This window comes from Tachyglossus aculeatus, chromosome X1, assembly GCF_015852505.1.
Source record: "Tachyglossus aculeatus isolate mTacAcu1 chromosome X1, mTacAcu1.pri, whole genome shotgun sequence".
In the NCBI taxonomy this organism is placed as follows: Eukaryota; Metazoa; Chordata; class Mammalia; order Monotremata; family Tachyglossidae; genus Tachyglossus; species Tachyglossus aculeatus.
The window spans coordinates 18,805,563-18,832,612 of record NC_052101.1 but is presented as its reverse complement, the minus strand read 5'-3'; the positions used below and the strand labels follow the sequence as shown (position 1 = coordinate 18,832,612).

General features: G+C 49.6%; 1 protein-coding gene across 1 annotated transcript in view; it reads left to right on the top strand.

The window, feature by feature from the left end:
• The first annotated feature begins 6,041 nt into the window (after positions 1-6,041).
• The window catches only part of TRAM2 (translocation associated membrane protein 2), a 102,488-nt gene continuing 81,479 nt past the window's right edge, over positions 6,042-27,050 (top strand). Inside the window, exon 1 of the mRNA XM_038740207.1 lies at positions 6,042-6,191. Within this exon, the coding sequence (XP_038596135.1) occupies positions 6,072-6,191 (120 nt within the window). The 5' untranslated portion in view covers positions 6,042-6,071. The remainder of the gene's footprint in view (positions 6,192-27,050) is intronic.

Genomic DNA, 27,050 nt, shown 5'->3' with positions numbered 1-27,050 from the left:
CACCTTGTAACCTCCCCAGTGCTTAGAACAGTGCTTTGCACCTAGTAAGCGCTTAATCAATCAATCAATCAATCGTATTTATTGAGCACTTACTGTGTGCAGAGCACTGTGCTAAGTGCTTGGGAAGTACAAGTTGGCAACATATAGAGAGAGTCCCTACCCAACAGTGGGCTCACAGTCTGGAAGGGGGAGACAGAGAACAAAACCAAACATATTAACAAAATAAAATAAATAGAATAGATATGTACAAGTAAAATAAATAAATAAATAGAGTAATAAATATGTATAAACATACATACATATATACAGGTGCTGTGGGGAAGGGAAGGAGGTAAGACGGGCTTAATAAATGCCATCATTATTATTAAATACGATGGATGGATTGAAATTCAGTTCAGAAAGCTCTCAGTCGTATGTCGTGGATTTTATCTCTTCCCTTACACCCTTGGAGGGAAACAGAGTCATCTCTCGATACGGAGCCAGATGTTCTTCACCGTGGAGAGAACGGAAATTGTTTACTCTGGGAATCCTGACCGTTAAGTCGACTGGGAACTGTTAATTGACTTAACCGCCCAAAAGGGCCGGGAGGTCCCCAGCCATTCTCCAAGCCTCCCCGTTGCTACTTAACACGGTGAGAGGTTCAATTCAAAGTCAGTCACTTCAATGCCAACTTTATTAGACAGCTGTTTCCCTCCATCCAAAAGTAAAGCTAGGGAGTTAAAGGCTGCAAGGTCAAGGTTACCTGCTTGACACAGAAACACAAGAAATCAAAATTTCTCCCAAATCACCTACGATGAAAATATAACCCACCAACTGCATATTTCCCAAGAAGTAAAAATCGTAGCTTTGTGTCTCTCACACCTTTTTCTAGGGTGTTTTACGTGGGTAATCGAAAGTTCTTCCTAATCACCTATGATTCAACGACAACCAGTTGTGTATTTCCCAAGAAGTAAAAAGAGGAGATTTAAAAAATAAACAGACATGGTATTTGTTAAAAGTGCTCACTCTGTGCCAGGCATTGTACTAAGTGCTGGAGTAGATACAAGCTAATCAGGTTGGTCATAGTCCATTTCCCATATGGGGCTCACAGTCTTCATCCCCATTTTACAGATGAGGAAACGGAGACACAGACAAGTCAAGTGATTTGCCCAAGATCACCCAGCAGATACATGGCAGATCCGGGATTAGAACCCAGGTCCTTCTGACTTTTAGGCCCAAACTCAATCCACTAGGCCACACTACTTCTCTACATTTACGTCTCTCACACCTTTCTCTCAGGTGCATTAATTCTTTCTGGTTAGTAGCAGAGCACCCGTAAACCAATAGTCTCCCCGGAGAAGTCAGTTTATCTCAATCCAACTTGAACCTTAGTCTAGGCCATAGAAAATGACAGATTTTGAAAAGCCTTCTATTTAGTTCCCTGGTTGAACAGTGGTACCAAGCCGTACAAGGCTAAAAATAGAAGATTTCCTCTTCGGGTTAACGCAGTGGCTGTCATTTTTTCATGGTACCAAGTTAGGTTCCACCAAAAAAAAAAAAAATAAAATAAAAAATTTTCACATCTGGCCATGCCCGGTCGCTTTATTAGAAATGCCTCCTGGTTCAGGAACTAAAATTTCAGTGCATAAAAACATCTATCTCAGTGACCTCTAGGATGTGATCCGTCTGTTCAGTTATCGTGGCTAGGATCAGAGCTCAATACGTGCAGAGTTTGAGTTAAAATGCTTTATGAAATCTAAAAGTTCATGACTTCATGGAAAAGGATGGTTCGTCAACTACAAATCTGTTGTATTAACAAAAAGGTTTTTTTTTCCATAAGTATCGTGGTTTTTGCTGTTTTGGGAAGTATAACAAACATGCTGAAAGCTCTTAATAGTCGCTAAATGTTGACTAATGATGAAGATTATGTTAGAGAATTTAAAAACTGCAAAATTAATTCACCATGCAAGTTTCTTTCAGTTTGGCAATAATACAGTATGTAAATATTCTCTTTGATGTACATTACAAGTCTTGGGTGACGACCTCCTTATGTTATCACCATCTTCATCACCACGTTATTAAAGTCAGTCAAGCAGGTCCGATCAATGAATAGTATTTATTGAGCACTTACTATGTGCAGAGCACTGCACTAAGCACTTGGGAGAGTAAAATACAACAGTTGGTAGACATATTTTTTTGCCCATCACGAGTTTATTCTGTCCAACAAGGAGCCTAGACCCTAGCATGAACCTGAAGAGAGGGAGAGACCAGCCCATTTTGTGGCTAGGCTCTTAATCAATCAGTGGTATTTATTGAGCACTTCCGATGTGCAGAACACTGTACTGAGCACTTGGGAGAGTACAATGCAACAGAATTAGCAGCCACGTCCCCTCTAATGATAGATAGTAATAAAAATAATTAATTACAGTATTTGTTAAACGCTTACTCAGTGGAAAGAGCGCGGACTTTGGAGTCAGTGGTCAGGGGTTCGAATCCCAGCTCTGCCACATGTCTGCTGTGTGACCTTGGGCAAGTCTCTTAACTTCTCTGAGCCTCAGTTACCTCATCTGTAAAACGGGGATTGACTGTGAGCCCCACACGGGACAACTTAATCACCTTGTATCCGCCCCAGTGCTTAGAACAGTGCTTTGCACATAGTAAGCACTTAACAAATGCCATTATTATTATTATTATTATTATTATTATCATCATTACTATGTGTCAGGCGCTGTACTGAGCGCTGAGGTGGATACAAGCAACTCGGGTTAGACACAGTCCCTGTCCCAGGTGGGACTCACAGTCTCAACCCCCACTTTTTAGATGAGGTAACTGAGGTCCAGAGAAGTGACGTGATTTGCCCAAGGTCACACAGCAGACAAGAGGCAGAGCTGGGATTAGAACCCATGACCTTCTGATTCCCAGGCCCGTGCTCTAGCCACTACGCCTCAATAAATACTGTTCATTGATCGGACCTGCTTAACTGACTTTGATTGGCAACTGAGGCTCTTCTAAACATTTTATTTGATGAGGATGGCGATAACATGGTGATGAAGATGGTGATATCTCTTCTCTCATCTTTCACCTCTCACCTCTTCATCCCTTCCCCCTCCATCTTTCCTCTCTCTCTCTCTGTCTGTCTTCTGTCTTCTGTTTCACCTCTCTCTTCCCTCTTTGTCTCTCTCCATCTATCTGCTCTCTATCTCTCATCATTCTTCTCTCATCTTTCACCTCTCTCTCACTTCATCTCTTCCCCCTCCATCTATCCTCTCTGTCTCTCTTCTCTCTTCTGTTTCATCTCTCTCTTCCCTTTTTGTCTCTCTCCATCTCTCTGTCTCTCATCTTTCTTCGCTCACCTTTCACCTCTCTCTCACTTCTTCATCTCTTCCCCCTCCATCTGTTCTCTCTGTCTCTCTTCTCTCTTCTGTTTCATCCCTCTCTTCCCTCTTTGTCTCTCTCCATCTCTCTGCTCTCTATCTCTCATCTCTCTTCTCTCTTCTGTTTCATCTCTCATGTTTCATGTATATATGTTTGTACATATTTATTTACATATTTATTACTCTATTTATTCTGTTTCATCTCTCATGTTTCATGTATATATGTTTGTACATATTTATTTACATATTTATTACTCTATTTATTTATTTATTTTACTTGTACATATCTATTCTATTTATTTTATTTAGTTAGTATGTTTGGTTTTGTTCTCTGTCTCCCCCTTCTAGACTGTGAGCCCGCTGTTGGGTAGGGACTGTCTCTATGTGTTGCCAACTTGTACTTCCCAAGCGCTTAGTATAGTGCTCTGCACACAGTAAGCGCTCAATAAATACGATTGATTGATCTCTCCCTTCCCTCTTTGTCTCTCTCCATCTCTCTGCTCCTTATCTCTCTTCTCTCTTCTGTTTCATCTCCCTCTTCCCTCTTTGTCTCTCTCCATCTCTCTGCTCCCTATCTCTCTTCTCTCATCTTTCATCTCTCTCTTCCCTCTTTGTCTCTCTCCATCTCTCTGCTCTCTATCTTTCATCTCTCTTCTGTTTCATCTCTCATGTTTCATGTATATATGTTTGTACATATTTATTTACATATTTATTACTCTATTTATTTATCTTGTACATATCTATTTATTTTATTTTGTTAGTATGTTTGATTTTGTTCTCTGTCTCCCCCTTCTAGACTGTGAGCCCGCTGTTGGGTAGGGACTGTCTCTATGTGTTGCCGACTTGGACTTCCCAAGCGCTTAGTACAGTGCTCTGCACACAGTAAGCGCTCAATAAATACAATTGATTGATCTCTCTCTTCCCTCTTTGTCTCTCCATCTCTCTGCTCCCTATCTCTCATCTCTCTTCTCTCTTCTGTTTCATCTCTCTCTTCCCTCTTTGTCTCTCTCCATCTCTCTGCTCCCTATCTCTCTTCTCTCATCTTTCATCTCTCTCTTCCCTCTTTGTCTCTCTCCATCTCTCTGCTCCCTATCTCTCATCTCTCTTCTCTCATCTTTCAGCTGTCTCTCACCTCTTTATCCCAGACTGAGCCCCCTCCTTCCTCTCCCCCTCCTCCCCCTCCCCATCCCCCCCCCGCCTTACCCCCTTCCCCTCCCCACCGCACCTGTATATATGCATACATGTTTGTACTTATTGATTACTCTATTTATTTATTCATTTTACTTGTACATATTTCTTCTACTTATTTTATTTTGTTAATACGGTTTGTTTCGTTGTCTGTCTCCCCCTTCTAGACTGTGAGCCCGCTGTTGGGTAGGGGCCGTCTCTAGATGCTGCCGACTTGTCCTTCCCAAGCGCTTAGTCCAGTGCTCTGCACACAGGAAGCGCTCAATAAATACGATCGAATGAATGAATGAATGAATGAATGAATGAATGAATGAATGATGCTGATGCAGTAGGCGTGGCCTGCGGGACGATGGGGACGGTGGGCGTGGCCTGAGGGACGGTGGGCGGGGTTTGAGAGTTTGTGGGCGGGGCCTGAGTGTTATGGGCGGGGCCTGAGGAGGGACGGTGGGCGGGGCCTGGGGCCGATAGGCGGGGCCTGCGGGCCAATGGACGGTCGGTGGGCGGGGCCTTCGGGCCAATGGACGGTCGGTGGGAGGGGCCTGAGGAGGGGCGGTGGGAGGTGCCCGCGGCTCGGTGGGCGGGGCCTGCGGGGCGATGGACGGTCGGTGGGCGGGGCCGGAGGAGGGGCGGTGGGCCGGGCCTGGGTTGTGGCCAATGGACGGTCGATGGGCGGGGCCTGTGGGACGGTGGGCGTGGCCTGAGGGTCGATGGGCGGGGCCTGCGGGCCAATGGACGGTCGGTGGGCGGGACCTGAGGAGGGGCGGTGGGCGGGGCCTGCGGGCCAACAGGCCGGGCGCTGGGAGGGGCCTGAGGGACGGTGGGCGGGGCCTGAGGGTCGATAGGCGTGGCCAGCGGGGCCAATGGACGGTCGGTGGGCGGGGCCGGAGGATGGGCGGAGGGCGGGGCCTGGGTCGTGGCCAATGGCCGATCGGTGGGCGGGGCCTGAGGGTCGATAGGCGGGGGCCTGCGGGCCAGTAGACGGGCGGTGGGCGGGGCCTGAGGGACGATGGGCGTGGCCATCGGGGGGACACTGGACGATCGGTGGGCGGGGCCGGAGAATGGGCGGTGGGCGGGGCCTAGGTCGTGGCCAATGGACGGTCTGTGGGCGGGGCCTGAGGGTCGATAGGCGGGGCCTGCGGGCCGATGGCCGGTCGGTGGGCGGGGCCTGAGGGGCCGACGGACGGTCGGTGGGCGGGGCGGGATAGAAGTTGTGTGTGTGTGGTTGTGTGTGTGTGTGTGTGTGTGTGTGTGGACGGCGGCGGCGGCGGCGGCGTGTTGGGGCCGCGGTGGGCGGGGCCGGGGGGGGCGGTGTCCGGGGAAGTTTTGTCCGCTGGGAGGCGGAGGGGGCGCGGGCGGCCCGGCGACACTCTGTGTGTGTGTGTGTGTGTGTGTGTGTGTGTGTGTGTGTGTGTGTGTGTCCGTCCGTCCGTCCGTCCGTCCGTGTCCGCCCGCCCGTGCCCGCCCGTGCCCGTGCCCGTCCCCGTCCCCGGTTTGGTCCGTCCCGTCCCGTCCCGTCCCGTCCCGGGGGCCATGGCGTTCCGGCGGCGGACGAAAAGTTACCCGCTGTTCAGCCAGGAGTTCGTCATCCACAACCACGCCGACATCGGCTTCTGCCTCGTCCTCTGCGTCCTCATCGGGCTCATGTTCGAGGTCAGCTAAAGCCCCGCGCCGTCCCCAGGCCTCCCCTTCCCTCCGGACCCCCTCCCCCCCCCGACTTCTCAACACCCCCTACCCTCTACTTCCCATCCCCCTCCCCCATAATCCAGCCTCTCCGCCAGTAATCTCCTCCCCTTCCCCCCAATTATCTCATCCCCTTCCCCCCAATAATCTCATCCCCTTCCCCCCAATAATCTCATCCCCTTCCCCCCCCCCAGTAATTTCATCCCCTTCCCCCCCCAGTAATTTCATCCCCTTCCCCCCCAGTAATTTCACACCCTTCCCCCCAGTAATTTCATCCCCTTTCCTCCAACAATCTCATCCTCTTCCCCCCAACAATCTCATCCCCTTCCCCCAATAATCTCATCCCCTTCCCCCCAACACTCACCCCCTTTCCCCCAATAATATCCTCCCCTTCACCCCAATAATCTCCTCCCCTTTCCCCCAGTAATCTGATCCCCTTCCCCCAATAATATCATCCTGTTCCCCCCAGTAATCTCATCCCCTTCCCCCAGTAATTTTATCACCATCCCCTCAGTAATTTATTCCCTTCCCCCAATAATCTCATCCCCTTCCCCCCAGTAATTTCATCCCCTTCCCCCCAGTAATTTCATCCCCTTTCTCCCTAGTAATTTCATCCCCTTTCCCCCAATAATCTCATCCTCTTCCCCCCAATAATCTCATCCCCTTCCCCCAATAATCTCCTCCCCTTCACCCCAGTAATCTCATCCCCCTTCCCCCCAATAATTTCATCCCCTTTCCCCAGCGTGACTCAGTGGAAAGAGCCCGGGCTTTGGAGTCAGAGGTCATGGGTTCAAATCCCAGCTCCGCCAATTGTCAGCTATGTGACTTTGGGCATGTCACTTAACTTCTCTGGGCCTCAGTTACCTCATCTGTAAAATGGGGATTAAGGCTGTCAGCCCCTCGTGGGACAACCTTGTAACCTCCCCAGTGCTTAGAACAGTGTTTTGCACATAGTAAGCGCTTAATAAATGCCATTATTATTATTATTATTATCCCCTTTCCCCCAATAATCTCATCCCCTTCCCCCCAGTAATATGATCCCCTTTCCCTCCAACAATCTCATCCCCTTTCCCCCCAATACTGTCATCCCCTTCACCCCAATAATCTCCTCCCCTTCCCCCAGCAATCTGATCCCCTTTCCCCCAGTAATTTCATCCCCTTTCCCCCAGTAATTTCATCCCCTTCCCCCCAGTAATCTCACCCCCTTCCCCCCAGTAATCTCACCCCCCAATAACCATCGTAGCCACCCCAGTGCTTAGTACCTTGCCTGGCATCTAGTAAGCGTTCAGCAAATACCACAATGATCTCATCCTCTCTCCACCCCCTGCCCCCCAATTCCATCCTCCTCCTCCACCACCATCTCCCCACTGTTTCCTTCTCTCCCACTTGCCCTGCCACAATCTTCACCCTGTTTTCTCTTGAAATGCATTTCTCCCGTCCCATCTCCTCCACCGTCTGCTAATAAGGATAATAATGAATGATTATGGTATTTGTTAAGCACGTACCACGGGCCAAGCAGTCTTCTGAGCGCTGGGGTAGCTACAAGATAATCAGGTTGTCCCGCGTGGGGCTCACAGTCCCATTTTACGGATGAGGGAACTGAAGCACAGAGAAGTGAAGCCACAGGCCGAGGTCGCACTCAGACAAGCGGCGGAGTCAGGATTAATAATAATGATGGTATTTGTTGAGCGCTTACTATGTGCAGAGCATTGTTCTAAGCGCTGGATTGGAACCCACGTCCTCCGAATCCCAAGCCCGTGCTCTTTCCACTGGGCCACGCTGCTTCTCCCGGGGATGTGGAAGGATTAGCATGTATATTATATGTATATATGGTTGTACATATTTATTACTCTATTTATTTATTTATTTTACTTGTACATTTCTATCCTATTTATTTTATTTTGTTGGTATGTTTGGTTCTGTTCTCCGTCTCCCCCTTTTAGACTGTGAGCCCACTGTTGGGTAGGGACTGTCTCTATGTGTTGCCAATTTGTACTTCCCAAGCGCTTAGTACAGTGCTCTGCACATAGTAAGCGCTCAATAAATACGATTGATTGATTGATTGATTAGCACCCCACTGCATGGGTTTGCCAAACAGCAATCCCACCCTCGCCTACACCTTTCTAGATGATGCTACTTCAGGCTTCGGCCGTGAGCCCACTGTTGGGTAGGGACCGTCTCTATATGTTACCAACTTGTACTTCCCAAGCACTTAGTACAGTGCTCTGCACACAGTAAGCGCTCAATAAATACCATTGATTGATTGATTCCGGCTTCTCCTCTGTGCCCGAATTGGAGGGAGGGTGCATCTGGAGGGGAGAGGGCTGCCCGTGCTTGGGCTGTTTGCTAGAAAGTCAGGGGGGAGGGTGGGGAGAGGAGCGAGGAAAAGACAGCAGCATCGGGAACCTGGAGGAAGTGGAAAAAGTGGGGTGCTGCCCCTCCCCACCACCCTCCTAGGACAGACGATGCCGTCTCATCTCCTCTCCGGACTGGGATTGAGAGGTGTGACCCCTGGCACCAGTTTCCAATGATTGGGGTTTTCCCTTTGGAGAGGTGGAAAGTTTTCCAAGCCTCTTCCCCCTCCTTTTACTTCCTCCACCTATGGTCTGCCACTTGGTCCCATCGGGTGATGGAGCTGACCGGCGTTTAGGGGTGTTCGCCGAGTGGTACTCTCCCTTCTCCCAATGTGAGCCCATTGTGGGCAGGGGATTGTCCCAACTGGTTGCTGAATTGTACTTTCCAAGCGCTTAGTACCGTGTGCTCTGCACAGAGTAAGCGCTCAGTAAATGTGATTGAACGAATGAACCCAGGCCCGATAGTACAGTAGAGCCCTGTGCTCCTGGGGGTGCCGTCTTCCAAACTAGATGGGGAAGTAGGGTTGGAAGTAGAGCAGAAATTTTCGTGAGAAAAGAGGTTTCGGTTCCAGTTTAAGGGTAATTAATTACTTTTTACTTCAGCCTCCCTTTTGCCCCTCTAGACTCCGTCGTTAGAATAGTCACACCAATCAGAAGAGCATCAACAGGCTTAGTCTCCATGGTGGAGGTGTTTGGTGTATATAGTAATAATAATTACGGTATTTGTTAAGTGCTTACTATGTGCCAAGCACTGTTCCAAGCGCCGGGGTAGATCCAAGGTAATCAGGTGGTCCCACCTGGGGCTCCCAGTCTTAATCCCCGTTTTAGAGATGAGGTTACTGAGGCATAGAGAACTTAAGTGACTTGCGTGTGTGGTTTCATATATTTTAGGGTTTTGTCTCATGGATTGACTGTTGAACTGCAGCAGTCAACCAAAATTTTCCAGTCAAACTTAAGACGAGGCCCGGTCCTTAGCTTATTAAGAAGCATTCCGTCTGCGGCACACAGCTGCGAACAATGTTTGCAAATGTGGGTCTGTGCCTGTGTGGTGAAGAGATATCAGGTTCCGAGGTGCTGCCCCGTTTGTCGTATCCCTGGGGCAGGAAACACTCACTCACTCAATCATATTTATTGAGCGCTTATTGTGTGCAGAGCACTGTACTAAGCGCCTGGGAAGTACAAGTTGGCAACATATAGAGACAGTCCCTACCCAACAGTGGGCTCACAGTCTAGAAGGGGGAGACAGAGAACGAAACCATATTAACAAAATGGAATAGATATATGTACAAGTAGGACTTGATGTAGGATGTAGGACTTCCAGCCGGAGCCCGCGTGAACATCGCCCCGTGGTTTGCAGCTTCAGTTGCTTTCTGTAGAGCCCGTCTGGGTTTCTGGTACCGACATTCACCTCCTAGGTTGTACGAACCCTTGGGTGAAACACGGGGCGGCTGGGTGGCTGGGGTGGGGCCAAAGCTGGAAACCGCCATCCTACGGAGATGATATTTTCGGATGGTGTTCGGGAGCCGCGGAGGGAAAACGACTGGCGGGTGGTTGTACGCTATTGCCGTTGGGTATTTCTCCAGGGCGGGATGAGGTGTGGCCTCGGTTGGGCCGATGGCTAAAAACTGCACTGGCATTTGTCCTGGAAGGCTCCCCTCCTACGTAGACGGCTCCCAGGCTACCCCGGAGAAGAAGCCCAACGGAAATCGTGTCCAGGGAGGGAAGGAACTTTCAATCGTCATTTTTTTTTCCCGCGTCCACCTGGTGCAGGGAAGTCGGCGGCGGCCGCGGAAATGATTTTTCACATGGGACTCAAAGGATCATCAGGAACTTTTCTGCCTTTCTCTAGAGAGAGGGATCACAGATGTTTGGATTTCCTGTCCGCATTCAGACCTTCGGAGACAAAATCGGGCTTAGGGTGCTTGATGCGGTTTTGACTTGGGAGAAAAGCCGTGTCTTGGCTCTTACCTTCGTCAGACACGGACTGCGCCACGTGTCTCTTTGGGTGAACGGGTCTGAGCTACGTGGACCCCCGGGACCACAGTGCTGTGCCGGAGGCTGTGCCGAAGACCGGGATGAGCTGGGAGGGCCCCCCCCCGCCCCAGCCTCATCTCCCAGTCTAGACATTGTGGCTTGGAAGGGAAGGGTAGAGAGGTGAGAGAGGCAGAGGAGGAAAGCCAAGTCCCAGCCTTTTTCATTTTCTCTTGGAAATGAGAGAAAAGGGTACGTGGGTGGGCGAGGCGGATGTCACTCTCTCAAATTTCTGACTTGGTGCCAGATTGAGATTCTTTCATTGAGAAAAAGGAACGTGAAAACTGGATTATTCTTCTTCCCACAAAGGACCTTGCCCCCGTCCTCCCTCTCCCCTCCAGGAGGCAGGTGCAGTCTTGCATAGTAATCCCCTCCTCTTTATCTTACTCGGCCTCGTCTCCCACCCCACTTTCCTCCTTGCTGGCCACACTCCAGTTCTCAGATAAATGCCCTTTCCATCCCGCTCTCCCCAACCTTCCCGACACCCCTAGAGACTCCAGCTCTCAGTCTACCCGAGAGCAAGGATTGATTACCGGGGGAAAGGCCCTTTTTGGTGGGTGGGGGCAGAGAGGGGTGAGTCTGTTTCCCCTGAGACCCTGAAAATCCTTTTGGTCTTTGGTTACTCCTTGCTAACTGAGGTAGGGGGCCTGTGGAGGGGCGAGAGTGGAGTTTTCCCCCAGAAACCGGGACTTTTTTCCTCCTCTCTAACCGTCTGGAGTAAGAGTGGGATCTTTCCGACACAGCACTTAGCTAAAAAAAAAAAAATGCTAGGAATGTGGAGCTTTTTTTTTTTCCTCCTTTCTAGCTTTCTCTTTCTTTACTCTGCTTTCCGGGGAGGCGGAGGAGATTTCTGCCGAACAACTTGGCCTTATAGACGGGTCCCTTTCTGCGGAGTCTGGGCTTGCAACTGTGTGTGTGTGTTTGTGTGTGTGTGTGTGTGTGTGTGTGTGTGTGTTTTCATGTCTGTGGTCAGCAATTTGGGGTGGGCGTGTAATTTGAAAACAGGCTCCCCCCTTTCCTTTTCAGCTATCCTGCTCACTGCCACGTTTCAAACTGAGGCAGACAGGGGAGAGGCAGGCAAGAACACACAGAAGGAGAGAGAGAGAGAGTATAAATGAATATGAGTATGAACCCCACCTCCCAAAAACCCCACCCGTTTTGCTCCATGAATGGCAGGGAAGCATCTCGGCCCCCTCCGTCCTAACACTGTCCTTTTCAGGGGGCAGGAGCTTTTTTTTTTTTTCTTTTACAAAAGTCATTTTCTCTTAAGTCCTAAACCCCAGCTGGCTCGCTTACACATTCTGGAAATAGCAGGCAACTTTGCTCAAATTGTGTACTCCTTGGGTGCTCCTTTCTCGACCCCTTTACTTGCGGGTTTTATGCCTTGGTGAGTTAGGGGGTGGTGGTTAAGCTCTTAGTACAGTGCTCTGCACACAGTAAGTACTCAGTAAATATGACTGAATGAATGAATGGTTGTTTTTTCGTCCTCCTAACTGATTGTTTTAGAGGAGAGGGGTGGAGAGAGGAGGGAATTAGAGTTTCTTTTCTTCCCTGGGGCTGACAGCAAGATGGCTTTGACTCCTGACAATGAAATATTTAAGTCAATGGAGTACATGGTGGTGTATATCTGTATGTATATAATTCACACGCGCATGTAAGTACTCAATACAAAGTTCCTCATCTGAAGTCGTTGGGCCTGAGAGCCAGTTTAGATGATCATACACAATTTTTTTTATGGTATTTAAGTGCTTACTATGTGCCAGACATATTTGTAAAGTGCTTACTATGTGCCAGACAATGTTGTATGTGCTGGGGTGGACACAAGCTGATCGGGTTGAACACAGTCCCTATCCCACATGGGGCTCAAAGCCTTAATCCCCATTTTACCGATGAGATAACTGAATCCCAGAGAAGTTAAATGACTTTCTCACAGCAGGCAAGTGGTGGAGCCAGTATTAGAACACAGGTCCTTCTGACACCCAGGGCTGTGCCGTAACCACTGGGCAACGCTGCTTTTCTAGGACCAAAACCCTTCCCTAGCCATTTTCTAACCCTTTTTCCCCGCAAAAGATCAATAAATACCACTGACTGATTGATTTTGGAGTTAGTCCCAGTTTGGATCATTGGCTTTCTCCCGAGTCTGCCCCTTCTTTCTCAGTAAACCTCTCCCGACTCCTTTCAAGAACACCCAGCCTCGCACCGCCCCAGAGATGGGAAGGCAGGAGGCCTGGCCGCGCTTCCAGACGCGGAGCTTGGGCGTCCAGGGGTCAGGCTGGGAAGGCCAGCCTTAATTCTTGTGGTTAAAGTCTGCTTCTGTCTCTGGTTAAGAGGGGTGGGTGGGTTCCCCCCGGTTAGTGAATCTTGAAGCTTGGAAGCAGGAGGTTGATGCTTCAGCTGTCTGACTGGATTCGTTAGGCCAGAATTTGAGGTGGAAGATCCCAGCTTCTCCAAACCATTCCCCCTTCCTGCCCCTACTCTTCAGGGTAAGCCGACTTAAGCAGCTGATACAATCGAGACTCATTCATTCAGTCGTATTTGCTGAGCGCTTACCGTGTGCAGAACACTGTACTAAGCGCTTGGAAAGTACGATTCGGCAACAGATAGAGACAATCCCCACCGAACAACAGGCTCACAGACTCAGATGTGGCGTGACTACTCTGAAGAGAACATCAGAACACCCACCTCGTGAGTGGGCCGGAGAAAAAATAGCCCAGCCCTGCCACCGCCTCGTTACTTGGGTAATGGGAATAGCCCAGCGGGGCTATCCAGAGGTACGACATCTCTGCTCCTCCTGCTTCCCGGAACTCCATCTTTCCCGACCCTCACCCCGCGGGGAGCCCGTTGAGGCCGGGCCATCAAATGGGAGCAGCCGGAGCCGCAGCCCTTGCTGCTTCCAGAAAGGGACCGGTAGCCATGGTGAAAACCTCCCTCCTTCAGGCATGAATTCACGGTCGGTCCGTTTCCCGCCGAGCTGGGGTGACGATGTTTCTCATGCTCCTGGCCCGATAAGCCTCGGCCCCCGAGGAGGGAGCTAACCCTCCCAACCCGAGAGGATCGGCGTTCTTTCCAGACAGCAGCCAGGGATGATGATAATAGCATTTATTAAGCGCTTACTATGTGCAAAGCACTGTTCTAAGCGCTGGAGGTTACAAGGTGATCAAGTTGTCCCACGTGGGGCTCACAGTCTTCATCCCCATTTTACAGATGAGGGAACTGAGAAGTGAAGTGACCTGCCCAAAGCCACAGCTGACAAGTGGCGGAGCCGGGATTTGAACCATGGTCTCTGACTCCAAAGCCCGGGCTCTTTATGTACATGTACATATGTACAGCCGTAGAGAAGCAGTGTGGCTCAGTGGAAAGAGCCCGGGCTTTGGAGGCAGAGGTCAGGGGTTCGAATCCTGGCTCCGCCAATTGTCAGCTGTGTGACTTTGGGCAAGTCACTTCACTTCTCTGGGCCTCAGTTACCTCAGCTGTAAAATGGGGATTAAGACTGTGAGCCCCCCGTGGGACAACCTGATCACCTTGTAACCTCCCCCAGTGCTTAGAACAGTGCTTTGCACATAGTAAGCGCTTAATAAATGCCATTATTATTATTATTATTATTATTATTATTATAAAGTGCTTATGTACATATCCTTATACTCTTATTTTCCCCTGATACTTATTTTAAATGTCTGTCTCCCCCAGTAAACTGCAAACTCTTGGAAGGCAGGGAGCATGTCTACCAATGCTACTGTTTCACTCTCCCAAGCATTGAGTACAGTGCTCTGCAGAGAGTAAGAGCTCAATAAATACCACTGCTTGACTGATTTCTAAGGAGGTTGATAACGTTGTTGGGTAGGGACCATCTCTATATGTTGCCGACTTGTACTTCCCAAGCGCTTAGTACAGTGCTCTGCACACAGTAAGCGCTCAATAAATACAGTTGAATGAATGAGTGAATAACATGTTGCTTTCAGGTCACCAGTGTGACCTGAGATGTTATGCCTGTAATGACAGGCAGTGATTAAGAGCTGGAGCTGTTGGGGGGTGTGTGCTCTTGGGAAAATCTGGCCTAAAGTCACCAGGGAAACTTCCCCCGTCTCTGAGCTCCATCGGCTCCAGTGGCCTAGAAGTCCTTCGGGACCGCTAATTAGCAAAGGAAGCGGCACGCCTCCTCATTAATAATGATAATGATAGCATTTATTAAGCACTTACTATGTGCAAAGCACTGTTCTAAGCGCTGGGGAGGTTACAAGGGGATCAGATTGTCCCACAGGGGGCTCACAGTCTTCATCCCCCCATCTTACCTCCTTCCCTTCCCCACAGCACCTGTATATATGTATATATGGTTGTACATATTTATTACTCTATTTATTTATTTATTTATTTATTTTACTTGTACATTCCTATCCTATTTATTTTATTTTGTTGGTATGTTTGGTTCTGTTCTCTGTCTCCCCCTTTTAGACTGTGAGCCCACTGTTGGGTAGGGACTGTCTCTATGTGTTGCCAATTTGTACTTCCCAAGCGCTTAGTACAGTGCTCTGCACATAGTAAGCGCTCAATAAATACGATTGATTGATTGATTCATCCCCATTTTACAGCGGAGGTAACTGAGGCCCAGAGAAGTTAAGTGAGTTGCCCAAAGTCACACAGCTGGCAATTGGCAGAGCCGGGATTTGAACCCATGACCTCGGACTCCAAAGCCCGGGCTCTTTCCACTGAGCCACGCTGCTTCTCATTGGATTGCTCTTTTTTGTTTTTGAGGGTTTTCCCCTCTTATTTCCCTCCCTAGAGTCCAGAGAGTGAACACAACTCCGAACCTGGCGGCCTTCCTTTTTCCTTTACGCACTTTCCCCAGCCCACCTCCCGAGGAGAGCTCTAATCCTCCTTGAAGGGGTGGGTGGGTTCAGCCTTGTTTGCGGGCTGGACAGTGGGGTCATTTTGGGAGGGTTTCCGCTCCCTTTGCGGCTGGATTTTCACAAAGCTCTTTGCAGTCATTATTGTTAATAATTCTCCAAAGCCAGCCCCAGGTTCAGATAATTAGTCATGTTTTTCAGTTCAAAAACCTACATCAGGGAGGGGGAAGGGATTGAACGAACCCCGGGCCCAACGGAGCCGGGATCTGCGTAGGTCAGGGTGTATTTTTTATATGATTTTTCTACTGGAAAGTTCCCAGTCCGCAGGAGGAAACTTAGCTCTCGACACCAAATCTGGGTCTGTGGGGAGACCCGGGGTAGAACGGAGTCTGCCTTTTGGGGTAACTCGAAACACTAGTCCCCCTCCAGAAACAGCCTGGGAGCTGTGATATCTGTATGTATTAACCGCTTACTCTGACAAGCACTGTACTAAGCGCTAGAGTATCATCATCATCAATCGTATTTATTGAGCGCTTACTATGTGCAGAGCACTGTACGAAGCGCTTGGGAAGTGCAAATTGGCAACATATAGAGACAGTCCCTACCCAACAGTGGGCTCACAGTCTACAGTATTATCAAATGGGCCGTAGTCCCTGGCCCACCTGGGGCTCACGGTCTAAGGGGGATGGAGAATGGGTACTGCACCCCCATTTTATAGATGAGCAGGCTGAGGCCCTGAGAATCAATCAATCGTATTTGTTCAGCGCTTACTGTGTGCAGAGCACTGTACTAAGTGCTTGGGAAGTCCAAGTTGGCAACATATAGAGATGGTCCCTCCCCAACAGTGGGCTCACAGTCTAGGGAGGGGAAAAATGAAGTAGCAGGATCACCTTAGGCTCTGGTGAGATTCGAATTCATGACCCCTGCTTTACAAGACCAGTGCTGTAACCCCTGAGCTCCAGAGCTTCACCTCTGAGCTCCAGAGCCTCACCTGAGAAGTGAAGTGACTTTGTCTAAGGTCACACAGCCGGCGCAGGGTGGAGCCGGGATTAGAACTCAGAGCCTCCGGCTCCCGGGCCCGCGCTCTTTCCACTGAGTTATGCCGATTCCCCGCAAATCGCCCTCTGAGCTTTCCCGCCCCTGCCCGTCCCACCCAGCTGCTCTCTGCCGGCCTCCAAGAACCCCCCAGAGTCTTGGGAGCAGAACAGAGACAAAACACCTGCAACAGCACGACAGATCAAGAGACGTGCCCAGGAAGGAGCTCAGTCACGTGGCCGAAAAAACCCTCCACATCCAGGGGGGTGACCCCAGCATCTTTGAACTAATGCCAAATTCTCCTGCCTCGGCGAAAAAACCTTCCACATCCAGGGGTTGACCCCAGCATCTTTGAATTAATACCAAATTCTCCTGCCTCAGTGTACTTTCTGCCAGCGCGTCCCCTCCCCCTCCCCCAACCCTGTAACTCTATCTCATCTATCTCACCCGCCGACCCCTCGCCCACATCCTGGTCTGGACGTGGTCCCTCCCCAGATCGGACAGACAGTTACTCCCCACCTTCTTCAAAGCCTTATTGAAGGCCCACCTCCTCCAAGAGGCCTTCCCAGACCAAGCCCCACCTTTCCTCATCTCCCACGCCCTTCTGCATCTCCCTGACTTGCTCCCTTCGCTCTTCCCCCCCTCCCAGCCCCACAGCACTTATAATAATAATAATAATAATAATGGCATTTATTAAGCGCTTACTATGTGCAGAGCGCTTGTTCTAAGCGCTGGGGAATTTACAAGGTGATCAGGTTGTCCCACGTGGGGCTCACAGTCTTCACCCCCATTTTACAGATGAGGGAACTGAGGCCCAGAGAAGTTAAGTGACTTGCCCAAAGTCACACAGTTGACAAGTGGTGGAGTCGGGATTTGAACCCGTGACCTCTGACTCCAAAGCCCGGGCTTTTTCCACTGAGCCACGCTGCTTCTCTGAATGGGTCTGTTTATTGTTGTATTGCACTCTCCCAAGCGCTTAGTACAGTGCTCTGCACACAGTAAGCACTCAATAAATGCAATTGAATGAAAGAGTGAATGAGTGAAGGCACATCTTCTCCAAGAGGCCTTCCCTGACTAAGCCCTCCTTTCCCCTTCTCCCATTTCCTTCTGCGTCGCCCTGACTTGCTCCCTTTATCCATCCCCCCCTCCCAGCCCCACGGCCCTATAATTGATTTATTTATATGAATGTCTATCTCCCCCTCTGGACTGTAAGCTCTCTGTGGGCAGGGAATGTGTCTTTGTATTGTTCTGTTGTACTCTCCCAAGCGGTTAGTACAGTGTTCTGCACACAGTAAGCGCTCAATAAATGCAATCGAACGAATGAAAGAATGGAGTGGAAAGCTTGTGGGATCTGATTGTTCCATGGAGATAAGTGGAGAGGAGATTTATCTTGGAAAGGAGTCTGGCTTTGCCCCGTTGACTCAACGGGAGAGCCCTGGGGGAGATACCTTCAGAGTCTGTGTCTCCCCCCAGGCTCGTCCCCATCCCGCCCCCCACACGTACACAACCCCCTTCTAGACTGTGAGCCCGCTGTTGGGTAGGGACCCTCTCTATAAATTGCCAACATGTACTTCCCAAGCGCTTAGTACAGTGCTCTGCACACAGTAAGCGCTCAATAAATACGAATGGATGGATGGATGAGTCCTCCCACCTTAGGGAACCAGTCTAATGTCTCCCTCTGTTTCCTCTTTGCCTTTCTGAATTCCTTTGTCCTTGCTCACTTTAGCCCTCCACATTGGCAAAATGTCTGGTCAGACTTTAGAGAAGCAGCGTGGCTCGGTGGAAAAGAGCCCGGGCTTTGGAGGCAGAGGTCACGGGTTCAAATCCCGACTCCGCCAACTGCCAGCTGTGTGACTTTGGGCAAGTCACTCAACTTCTCTGGGCCCCATCCCTCATCTGTAAAATGGGGATGAAGACTGTGAGCCCTCCGTGGGACAACCTGATCACCTTGTAACCTCCCCAGTGCTTAGAACAGTGCTTTGCTCACAGTAAGCGCTTAATTGCAGATGAGGAAACTGAGGCATGGAGAAGGTGAGTGACTTTACCAAGGTCACCCAGCAGGCAAGGGGCAGTGCTGAGATTAGAACCCAGGTCCACCCACTAGGCAATGGTGCTTCTGCCTTTGCTTTACCGGTCGGGCAGAAAGACTGTGTTGGTGAAATTTTCTTTTCTGTTGAGTGAATGGAAAGTAATTCTAAACATGGGATGTGTGATTCTATTTATTTTATTTTGTTAGTATGTTTGGTTTTGTTCTCTGTCTCCCCCTTTTAGACTGTGAGCCCACTGTTGGGTAGGGACTGTCTCTATATGTTGCCAACTTGTACTTCCCAAGCGCTTAGTACAGTGCTCTGCACACAGTAAGTGCTCAATAAATACGATTGATTGATTATTATTATAGCTGGAGGATATTGCGCTGATGAATACAGCCAAGCCTCTTAAACGAAGTCAGGGGGAGAGGTCTTGCCCAGGATCCTGCTTCCGAAAAGTCCACACGATCGTTAGGGAAGGAGGGATGAGATCCTAAGATGGGCTGAGCAGTGTCTTCTGCTGCCAGTACCAGTAGGCCCAAGCCCACTTACCTAAGTGCTTAGTACAGTGTTCTGCACACAGTTAAGTGCTCAATAAATAAGATGCAATGAATGACTCGCTTGGAGAGTCCCTGAAACCTTTAGGATGTGGTCGTATTGTCTTCTCTTTTCTGCCCTGCCAGATACTCGCCTTCAGCCCGTCAGTCCTTAGAGCTAGAGAAGCAGTGTGGCCTGGTGGCTAGAGCCTGGGAATCAGAAGGGCCTGGGTTCTAATCCCAGACCGGCCACATGTCTACCCTGTAAGTCACTTAGCTTCTCTGTGCCTCAGTTCCCTCATCTGTAAAACGGGGGTGAAGACTGTGAGCCCCCCGTGGGACAGCCTGATCACCTTGTATCCTTTCCAGCGCTTAGAACAGTGCTTTGCACATAGTAAGTGCTTAATAAATGCCATCATTATTATTATTATTATTATTATTATCATTATCTTGGGCAAGTCACTTCACTTTTCTGTGCCTGTTACTTCATAATAATAATAATAATAATGGTGTTTATTAAGCACTTACTATGTGCAAAGCACTGTTCTAAGCACTGGGGAGGTTACAAGGTGATCAGGTTGTCCCACGGGGGGCTCACAGTCTTCATCCCCATTTTACAGACGAGGTAACTGAGGCACAGAGAAGTGAAGTGACTTGCCTAAAGTCACACAGCTGACAGTTGGCAGAGCCGGGATTTGAATCCATGACCTCTGACTTGAAAGGCCGGGCTTTTTCCACTGAGCCACGCTGCTTCTCCAAAGTGGGGATTAAGACTGTGAGCCCCATGTGGGAAATGGACTGTGATGAACCTGATTAGCTTGTATCTACCCCAGCACTTAGTACAGGGTCTGTTGCATAGTAACCACTTAATGAATACCATTAAAAAAGAAAAGGTTATAGTTGAGAGGAATCACCAGAGGAGAGATCCTTTATGCAAGCCTCTCTTCCCTCCTTGAATCATCAATCATCATCCTCAATGGTATGCATTAATAATAATCATAATATAATGACATTTATTAAGCACTTACTATCATCATCATCATCAATCGTATTTATTGAGTGCTTACTATGTGCAGAGCACTGTACTAAGCACTTGGGAAGTACAAATTGGCAACATATAGAGACAGTCCCTACCCAACATGTGCAAAGCACTGTTCTAAGCACTGGGGAGGTTACAAGGTGATCAGGTTGTCCTACGGGGGGCTCACAGTCTTCATCCCCGTTTTACAGATGAGGGAACTGAGGCACAGAGAAGTGAAGTGACTTGCCCAAAGTCACCCAGCTGACTGTTGGCGGAGCCGGGATTTGAACCCATGACCTCTGACTCCAAAGCCCGGGCTCTTTCCACTGAGCCACGCTGCTTCTCATATTGAGCGCTTACTGCGTACAGAGTGCTGTACTAAGCGCTTGGGAGAGTTCACGGCAGCGGAGTTGGCAGACACGTTCCCTGCCCTCCACGAGCTTACGGCCTAGAGGGGGAGACTGACATGGATATAAGTAAATCAATACTATATAATATATAAATCTGTGGAAATCTGCTCTCTCCAAGCCAAAGGCTTGAGAGTGTCCGGCTGTCAAAGATGTAACTGCTCTGTTGTTCCTTCTCATGAGGTTCGGTGCTCCGCTGAGAAGCTGGGGAAGCTGAGTCAGAGGTCATGGGTTCAAATCCCCGCTCCGCCACCTGTCAGCTGTGTGACTTTGGGCAAGTCACTTAACTTCTCTATGCCTCAGTTACCTCATCTGTAACATGGGGATCAAGACTGTGAGCCCCACGTGGGACAACCTGATCACCCTGTAAATGCCCCAGCGCCTAGAACAGTGCTCTGCACATAGTAAGCGCTTAATAAATGCCATTATTATTATTATTATTAAGCTGCACGCAGAACTCTGGGTTAGACCCACCCTTCGTGCAGCCACTCAGGAAATCACCGAGACCCGATCACAATGCCCCAGTTCCTGCCAAGAAGAATTCCTCTGGCCAGTCTTGGAGAAGAATCCCACTTCTCAGGCCCGCCACTTACGAGCTGAAGCACAGTCAGTCTCCAGTCTGAATCCGTAGGTGCTGAACTTTCGACCTGGTTAGGCGATGAAAACTGGTCCGGTTTTGTTGTTTTTTTTTTAATATGGCATTTGTTAAGCGCTTACTATGCGCCAGGCACCGTACTGAGCTCTGGGGTAGATGATAATAATAATAATGACATTTATTAAGCGCTTACTATGTGCAAAGCACTGTTCTAAGCAGCGTGGCTCAGTGGAAAAGAGCCCGGGCTTTGGAGTCAGAGGTCAATTTTTAGACTGTGAGCCCAATGTTGGGTAGGGACTGTCTCTATATGTTGCCAATTTGTACTTCCCAATGTGCTGTGCACATAGTAAGCGCTCAATAAATATGATTGATTGATTGATTGAATCCCGGCTCTGCCACATGTCTGCTGTGTGACCTTGGGCAAGTCACTTAACTTCTCTGAGCCTCAGTTACCTCATCTGTAAAATGGGGATTAAGACTGTGAGCCCCATGTGGGACAACTTGATCACCTTGTATCCACCCCCAGCGCGTAGAACAGTGCCCTGCACATAGTAAGTGCTTAACAAATGCCATTATTATTATTATTATTATTATTATTATTACAAGGTGATCAGGTTGGCCCATGGGGGGCTCACAGTTTTAATCCCCATTTTACAGATGAGGTAACTGAGGCACAGAGAAGTGAAGTGACTTGCCCAAAGTCACACAGCTGACAAGTGGCGGAGCCGGGATTTGAACCCATGACCTCTGACTCCAAAGCCCGTGCTCTTTCCACTGAGCCACGCTGCTTCTTTACAAGGTACAAGGTAATCAGGTTAAACACAGTCCAGGTGCCACGTGGGGCTCACAGTCTTAATCCCCCCCCATTTTACAGCTGTGGTAACTGAGGCCCGGAGAAGTTAAGTGACTTGCCCAAGGTCCTACAGCTCACGAGTGGCAGAGCTGGAATTATCATCATCATCAATCGTATTTATTGAGCGCTTACTATGTGCAGAGCACTGTACTAAGCACTTGGGAAGTACAAATTGGCAACATATAGAGACAGTCCCTACCCAACAGTGGGCTCACAGTCTAAAAGGGGGAGACAGAGAACAAAACCAAACATACTAACAAAATAAAATAAATAGAATAGATATGTACAAATAAAATAAATAAATAAATAGAGTAAAAAATATGTACAAGCATATATACATATATACAGGTGCTGTGGGGAAGGGAAGGAGGTAAGATGGGGGGGATGGAGAGGGGGACGAGGGGGACAGGAAGGAAGGGGCTCAGTCTGGGAAGGCCTCCTGGAGGAGGAATTAGAACCAGTTACTCCGTATCCCAGGTCCATGCTCTTTCCAGTAGCCCCACTGCTTTCCCAGCGTGTACTGTGTGGGTTTTGTGTCCCGGGGCTGGAGGGGAAGGCTTCTCGGAAGAACTGGAAATAATTGAACTGGAGAACGGTCTGTGCCCATCTACTTGGGCATCTCTTTTCCGTGGCTGTGCAAATTTTCCAAGAGAGGCAGCAGAGTCAGAGGCAGCGAGCACCTTGTCGGCCTTCCTACCTGGAGCTGCCGAGTCCTAATAACAATAATAACAATAGCATTTATTAAGCGCTTACTATGTGCAAAGAACTGTTCTAAGCGCTGGGGAGGTTCCGAGGTGATCAGGTTGTCCCACGGGGGGCTCCCAATCTTAATCCCCACTTTCCAGATGAGGTAACTGAGGCGCAGAGAAGTGAAGTGCCTTGCCCAAAGTCACGCAGCTGACAGGTGGCGGAGCCGGGATTTGAACCCATGACCTCTGACTCCAAAGCCCGGGCTCTTTCCACGGAGCCACGCTGCTTCTCCTGTGCTGAGTGGGGTTCGGTGCTCAGGGAAGAACTGTCCTCAGTTGCTCCCGTCACCCTCCGCTTGCCCCCCAACCCTGATAATGCTGAGCCTACTAGAAAGTGCAGCTCCTGCTTCATTTCAGTGTGGCTCGCCGCAGAGTTTGATGTGGCTGGCTCACTCCGTTCAAGCAGTCTAAGTGGTTTACCGCCGAAGGAAAAAGAAAAATACAAACCAAAAACGGTGGGGAACCCATGTTCTGATGGATAGAACTCTGGAAGAAGACCCAGGGGGTCTGGGTCTCTGTTTCCCATCCTGTTCTCCACCTCCCCTCGCCCCCCACACACTTATTTGCTCTTGGCTCCAGGCTAAATCATTTCATCTCTCCACCTTAATTTCCTTACCTATCAAATAATAATGATACTAATAATGGCATTTATTAAGCGCTTACTACGTGCAAAGCACTGTTCTAATCGCCGGGGAGGTTACAAGGTGATCGGGTTGTCCCACGTGGGGCTCACAGTCTTAATCCCCATTTTACAGATGAGGGAACTGAGGCCCGGAGAAGTTAAGTGACTCGCCCAAAGTCACACAGCTGACAAGTGGCGGAGCCGGGATTTGAACCCGTGACCTCCGACTCCAAAGCCCCTGCTCCTTCCACTGAGCCACGCTGTTTCTCGGGGGTCCGAAAATCACGCCCTAATGCAGACATTGGTCGTGAATATCCGGTCTCGTCGTTTTGAAATTGTGGTTTCGTCAGCCGGGCTCGCTCGGGGCCCTTCGAAAATCGTTTATGCGCCTCGGGTTTGGTCTCCGGGTTTGTGAAACCGAGACCCCAGGTGAAAAAACCAAAGGGTTGTTTATTTTCAACTCTTCTCACCAATGAGCACGCTGCAGCGGAGGAGGATGCTGGCTAAGCGTTTGTCCAGAAGCCAGGATGCCGATGTCCGACTCGGGATGGAAAGCAGAGGAGAGGTGTGGGGCTTGATGAATTCTCTCTTCCGGTGGATGTGTTTTCTTGCCCAGTCTGGGGCCTTGGGAGGAGACGTTTGGGTTTCTTTATGACCAGTAGAGAGGAAGACCTACGGTCACCGGCCTGTCTAGCCGCGTTTATCTTGGAAATTGACCCCACAGGCAACGTCAGAGAGTCATTCGAGAACCTCGGAAAAAGAGAGACGCGATGGGGGAATTTCTGAGCCTCTTTTCACCAGCTGGGCTGGCTATTTTGATTCTCTACTGCTGTGGTGTTTAAAGGATGTTTCTTGCAGAACAACTGGGCGAAGAACACGTTATTATTGTGTTATATGGAAGTGAGGCCTTAAAAATTATGGACCTTAAAGGGCTGCGTGGGCTGGGCCTGTTCTAGAGACCTCGGCCCACATGAGCTCAATCCTTGGAGAAGTGGGTCTGTCTCAGGCTGGGAGGGGATAATAGTTTGGGCCTCTCCTTCCCACCTACCAGATTGCTGAGGGGATTTGGGAAGCTCCCACTGGGATATTGGTCTGCTTGTGAGGTTCACGTCTGCCTGATTCGGGTTGAGCCATTCCCAGAAGGGAGGGAACGACCGTGTCTCGGATTCCGGCCCTACTCGTCGTTTTTCTGGAACCTTCCCTCAAGTAGAGGGACCAGTTCCCCGGAGCTGGAGGGAGCCATCGCTCCCGTGGAATTGGCCGTTGGGAAGCAAAGCTGTGCGTCTCGACCCTGTGGATTTTGGGGCTGGTCAGGTGGCCGTAGAGCCAGAAGGGGCAGGAGGTAGACCAAGATGGCCATTGCACTTAGCTGACAACCCGTTGGCTGCCTGTCGCTCCCCAGTTCTGTTGTTTTGCATCCCTCGAGCTCCTGGACGGGACTAGAAGGTCCTCTCCTTCCCACCTACCAAACTGCTGAGGGAATTTGGGAAGCTCCCACTGGGCAGCGGGGGAGTCAGTGGACCGAATATTGGTCTGCTTAGGTTTGTTGTTTTGCATCCCTCGAGCTCCTGGACGGGACTAGAAGGTCCTCCTGGTTTCCGGCCCAGCCTAGTGGAGAGAGCCCAGAACTGGGAATCAGAAGGAATCCCAGCTCCCCACTTGTCTGCTATGTGACTTTGGACAAGTCAGCGTGGCTCAGTGGAAAGAGCCCGGGCTTTGGAGTCAGAAGTCAGGGGTTCAAATCCCGGCTCCGCCAATTGTCAGCTGTGTGACTTTGAGCAAGTCGCTTCACTTCTCTGGGCCTCAGTTCCCTCATCTGGAAAATGGGGATTAAGACTGTGAACCCCGTGTGGGACAACCTGATCACCTTATATCTCCCCAGCACTTAGAACAGTGCTTTGCACATAGTAAGCGCTTAACAAATACCATCATTATTGTTATTATTCAGTCACTTCTTTGTGCCTCAGTTACCTCATCTGTAAAATGGAGATTAAAGCTGGGAGCCCCATGTGGGGCAGGGACTGTGTCCAACCCAATGTCCTTGTAGCTAATACAGTGCCTGGCACATAGGAAGCGCTTTACAAGTACCACAATTATTATTATTATTATTGGTGGGTGTTGCTCTCACATCCAGGCCAGCCTAGGAGCCCTGGGGACAAACCAGCAGCTCCCTTTAGCTTAGAAGTTCAGATAGAGGCTCTTTGGCCTCGTCCCCTTCCTCCCCCAAACTGCGTCCTACCAACGAGTGGTATTTATTGAGTGCCTACCACGTGCAGAACTTAGTGGTTGGGAGTGTACAGTACAGCATTACAAGTTTCCCGTAATAAGCGCACAGTCTAAAAACAAACCGTCCGGGCTTGGTGGTGGATAGGGGGTGGGGGGTGCAAAGTATTTCTTCTTTCATTCTCTGTATTCCGGGGCCAAATTCTCAAAATCCCCCTACTGTCTCCGGCCCTACCTGGGATGTGAATTCAGAGTCAGGTCACCATCAGCATCAGTCATATTTATTGAGCGCTTACTGTGTGCAGAGCACTGTATTAAGCGCTTGGGAAGTACAAGTTGGTAACATATAGAGGACTGTCCCTACCCAGCAGTGGCTCACAGTCTAAAATGGGGGAGACAGAGAACAAAACCAAACATCCCTAACAAAATAAAATAAAGTAGAATAGATATGTACAAGTAAAATAAATAAATAAATAGAGTAATTAAATATGTACAAACATATATACATATATACGAGGGTGCTGTGGGGGAAGGTAAGGAGGTAAGATGTGGGGGATGGAGAGGGGGACGAGGGGGAGAGGAAGGAAGGGGCTCACCCTTCTGCTGCCTTTGTTTTTTTTTCCACCATCTTCTCTTCTGAGTGGGTTTTCAGTTCAGTTAATGAACATTTCCCACCCCCCACCCCCACTTACCTGCTCCCAAAAATGCTGTGTCCTCTCCCTGGGGCTCGTGGGCTTGCTTGACTTCCCGTTCCCGTTGTTTTTCTGGATAATTTTCTATTTTGGGTCCCCATCCTTCTCCCACAGTGTGCAAAGCACTGTTCTAAGCGCGCGGGGAGATACGAGGTTAATCAGGTTAGATGAAGCAGTGTGACTCTGTGAAAGAGCCCGGGCTTTGGGAGTCAGAGGTCATGGGTTCAAAACTCTCCGCTCCTGCCCAGTTGTCAGCTGGTGTGACTTTGGGGCCAAGTCACTTAACTTCTCTAGGGCCTCAGTTCCCTCTATTCGTAAAATGGGGATTAAGACTGTGAGCCCCCCCGAGGGACAACCTGATCGCCTGTAACCTCCCCAGCGCTTAGAACAGTGCTTTGCACATAGTAAGCACTTAATAAATGCCATCATAAAAAATAGGTTGTCCCACGTGGGGCTCACAGTCTTAATCCCCATTTTACAAATGAGGTCCCTGAGGCACAGAGAAGTCAAGTGAGTTGCCCAAAGTCATACAGCTGGTCAGTGGCAGAGTTGGGATTAGAACCCACAACCTCTGACTGCCAAACCCGGGCTCTTTCCACTATGCCACGCTGCTTCTCCATGGGCAAGGAGTGTCAGCTTCATTCTTAGGGTTGTGGGGAAGGCAGTGAATGTATAATGAAACAGGCAGAAGAGGGCTGTTTCATGGGTTTACGAGGTAATCCTTCGATGAATACGTTTGGAAGAAGGTGTCGCCAGGGTCTGTGAAGCACATTTAATGCCTCTTTGGAGCTTTTTTGTGTCACGCAACCATAAACCAAGCCTCTGAGGGCCAGAGAAGGGGAT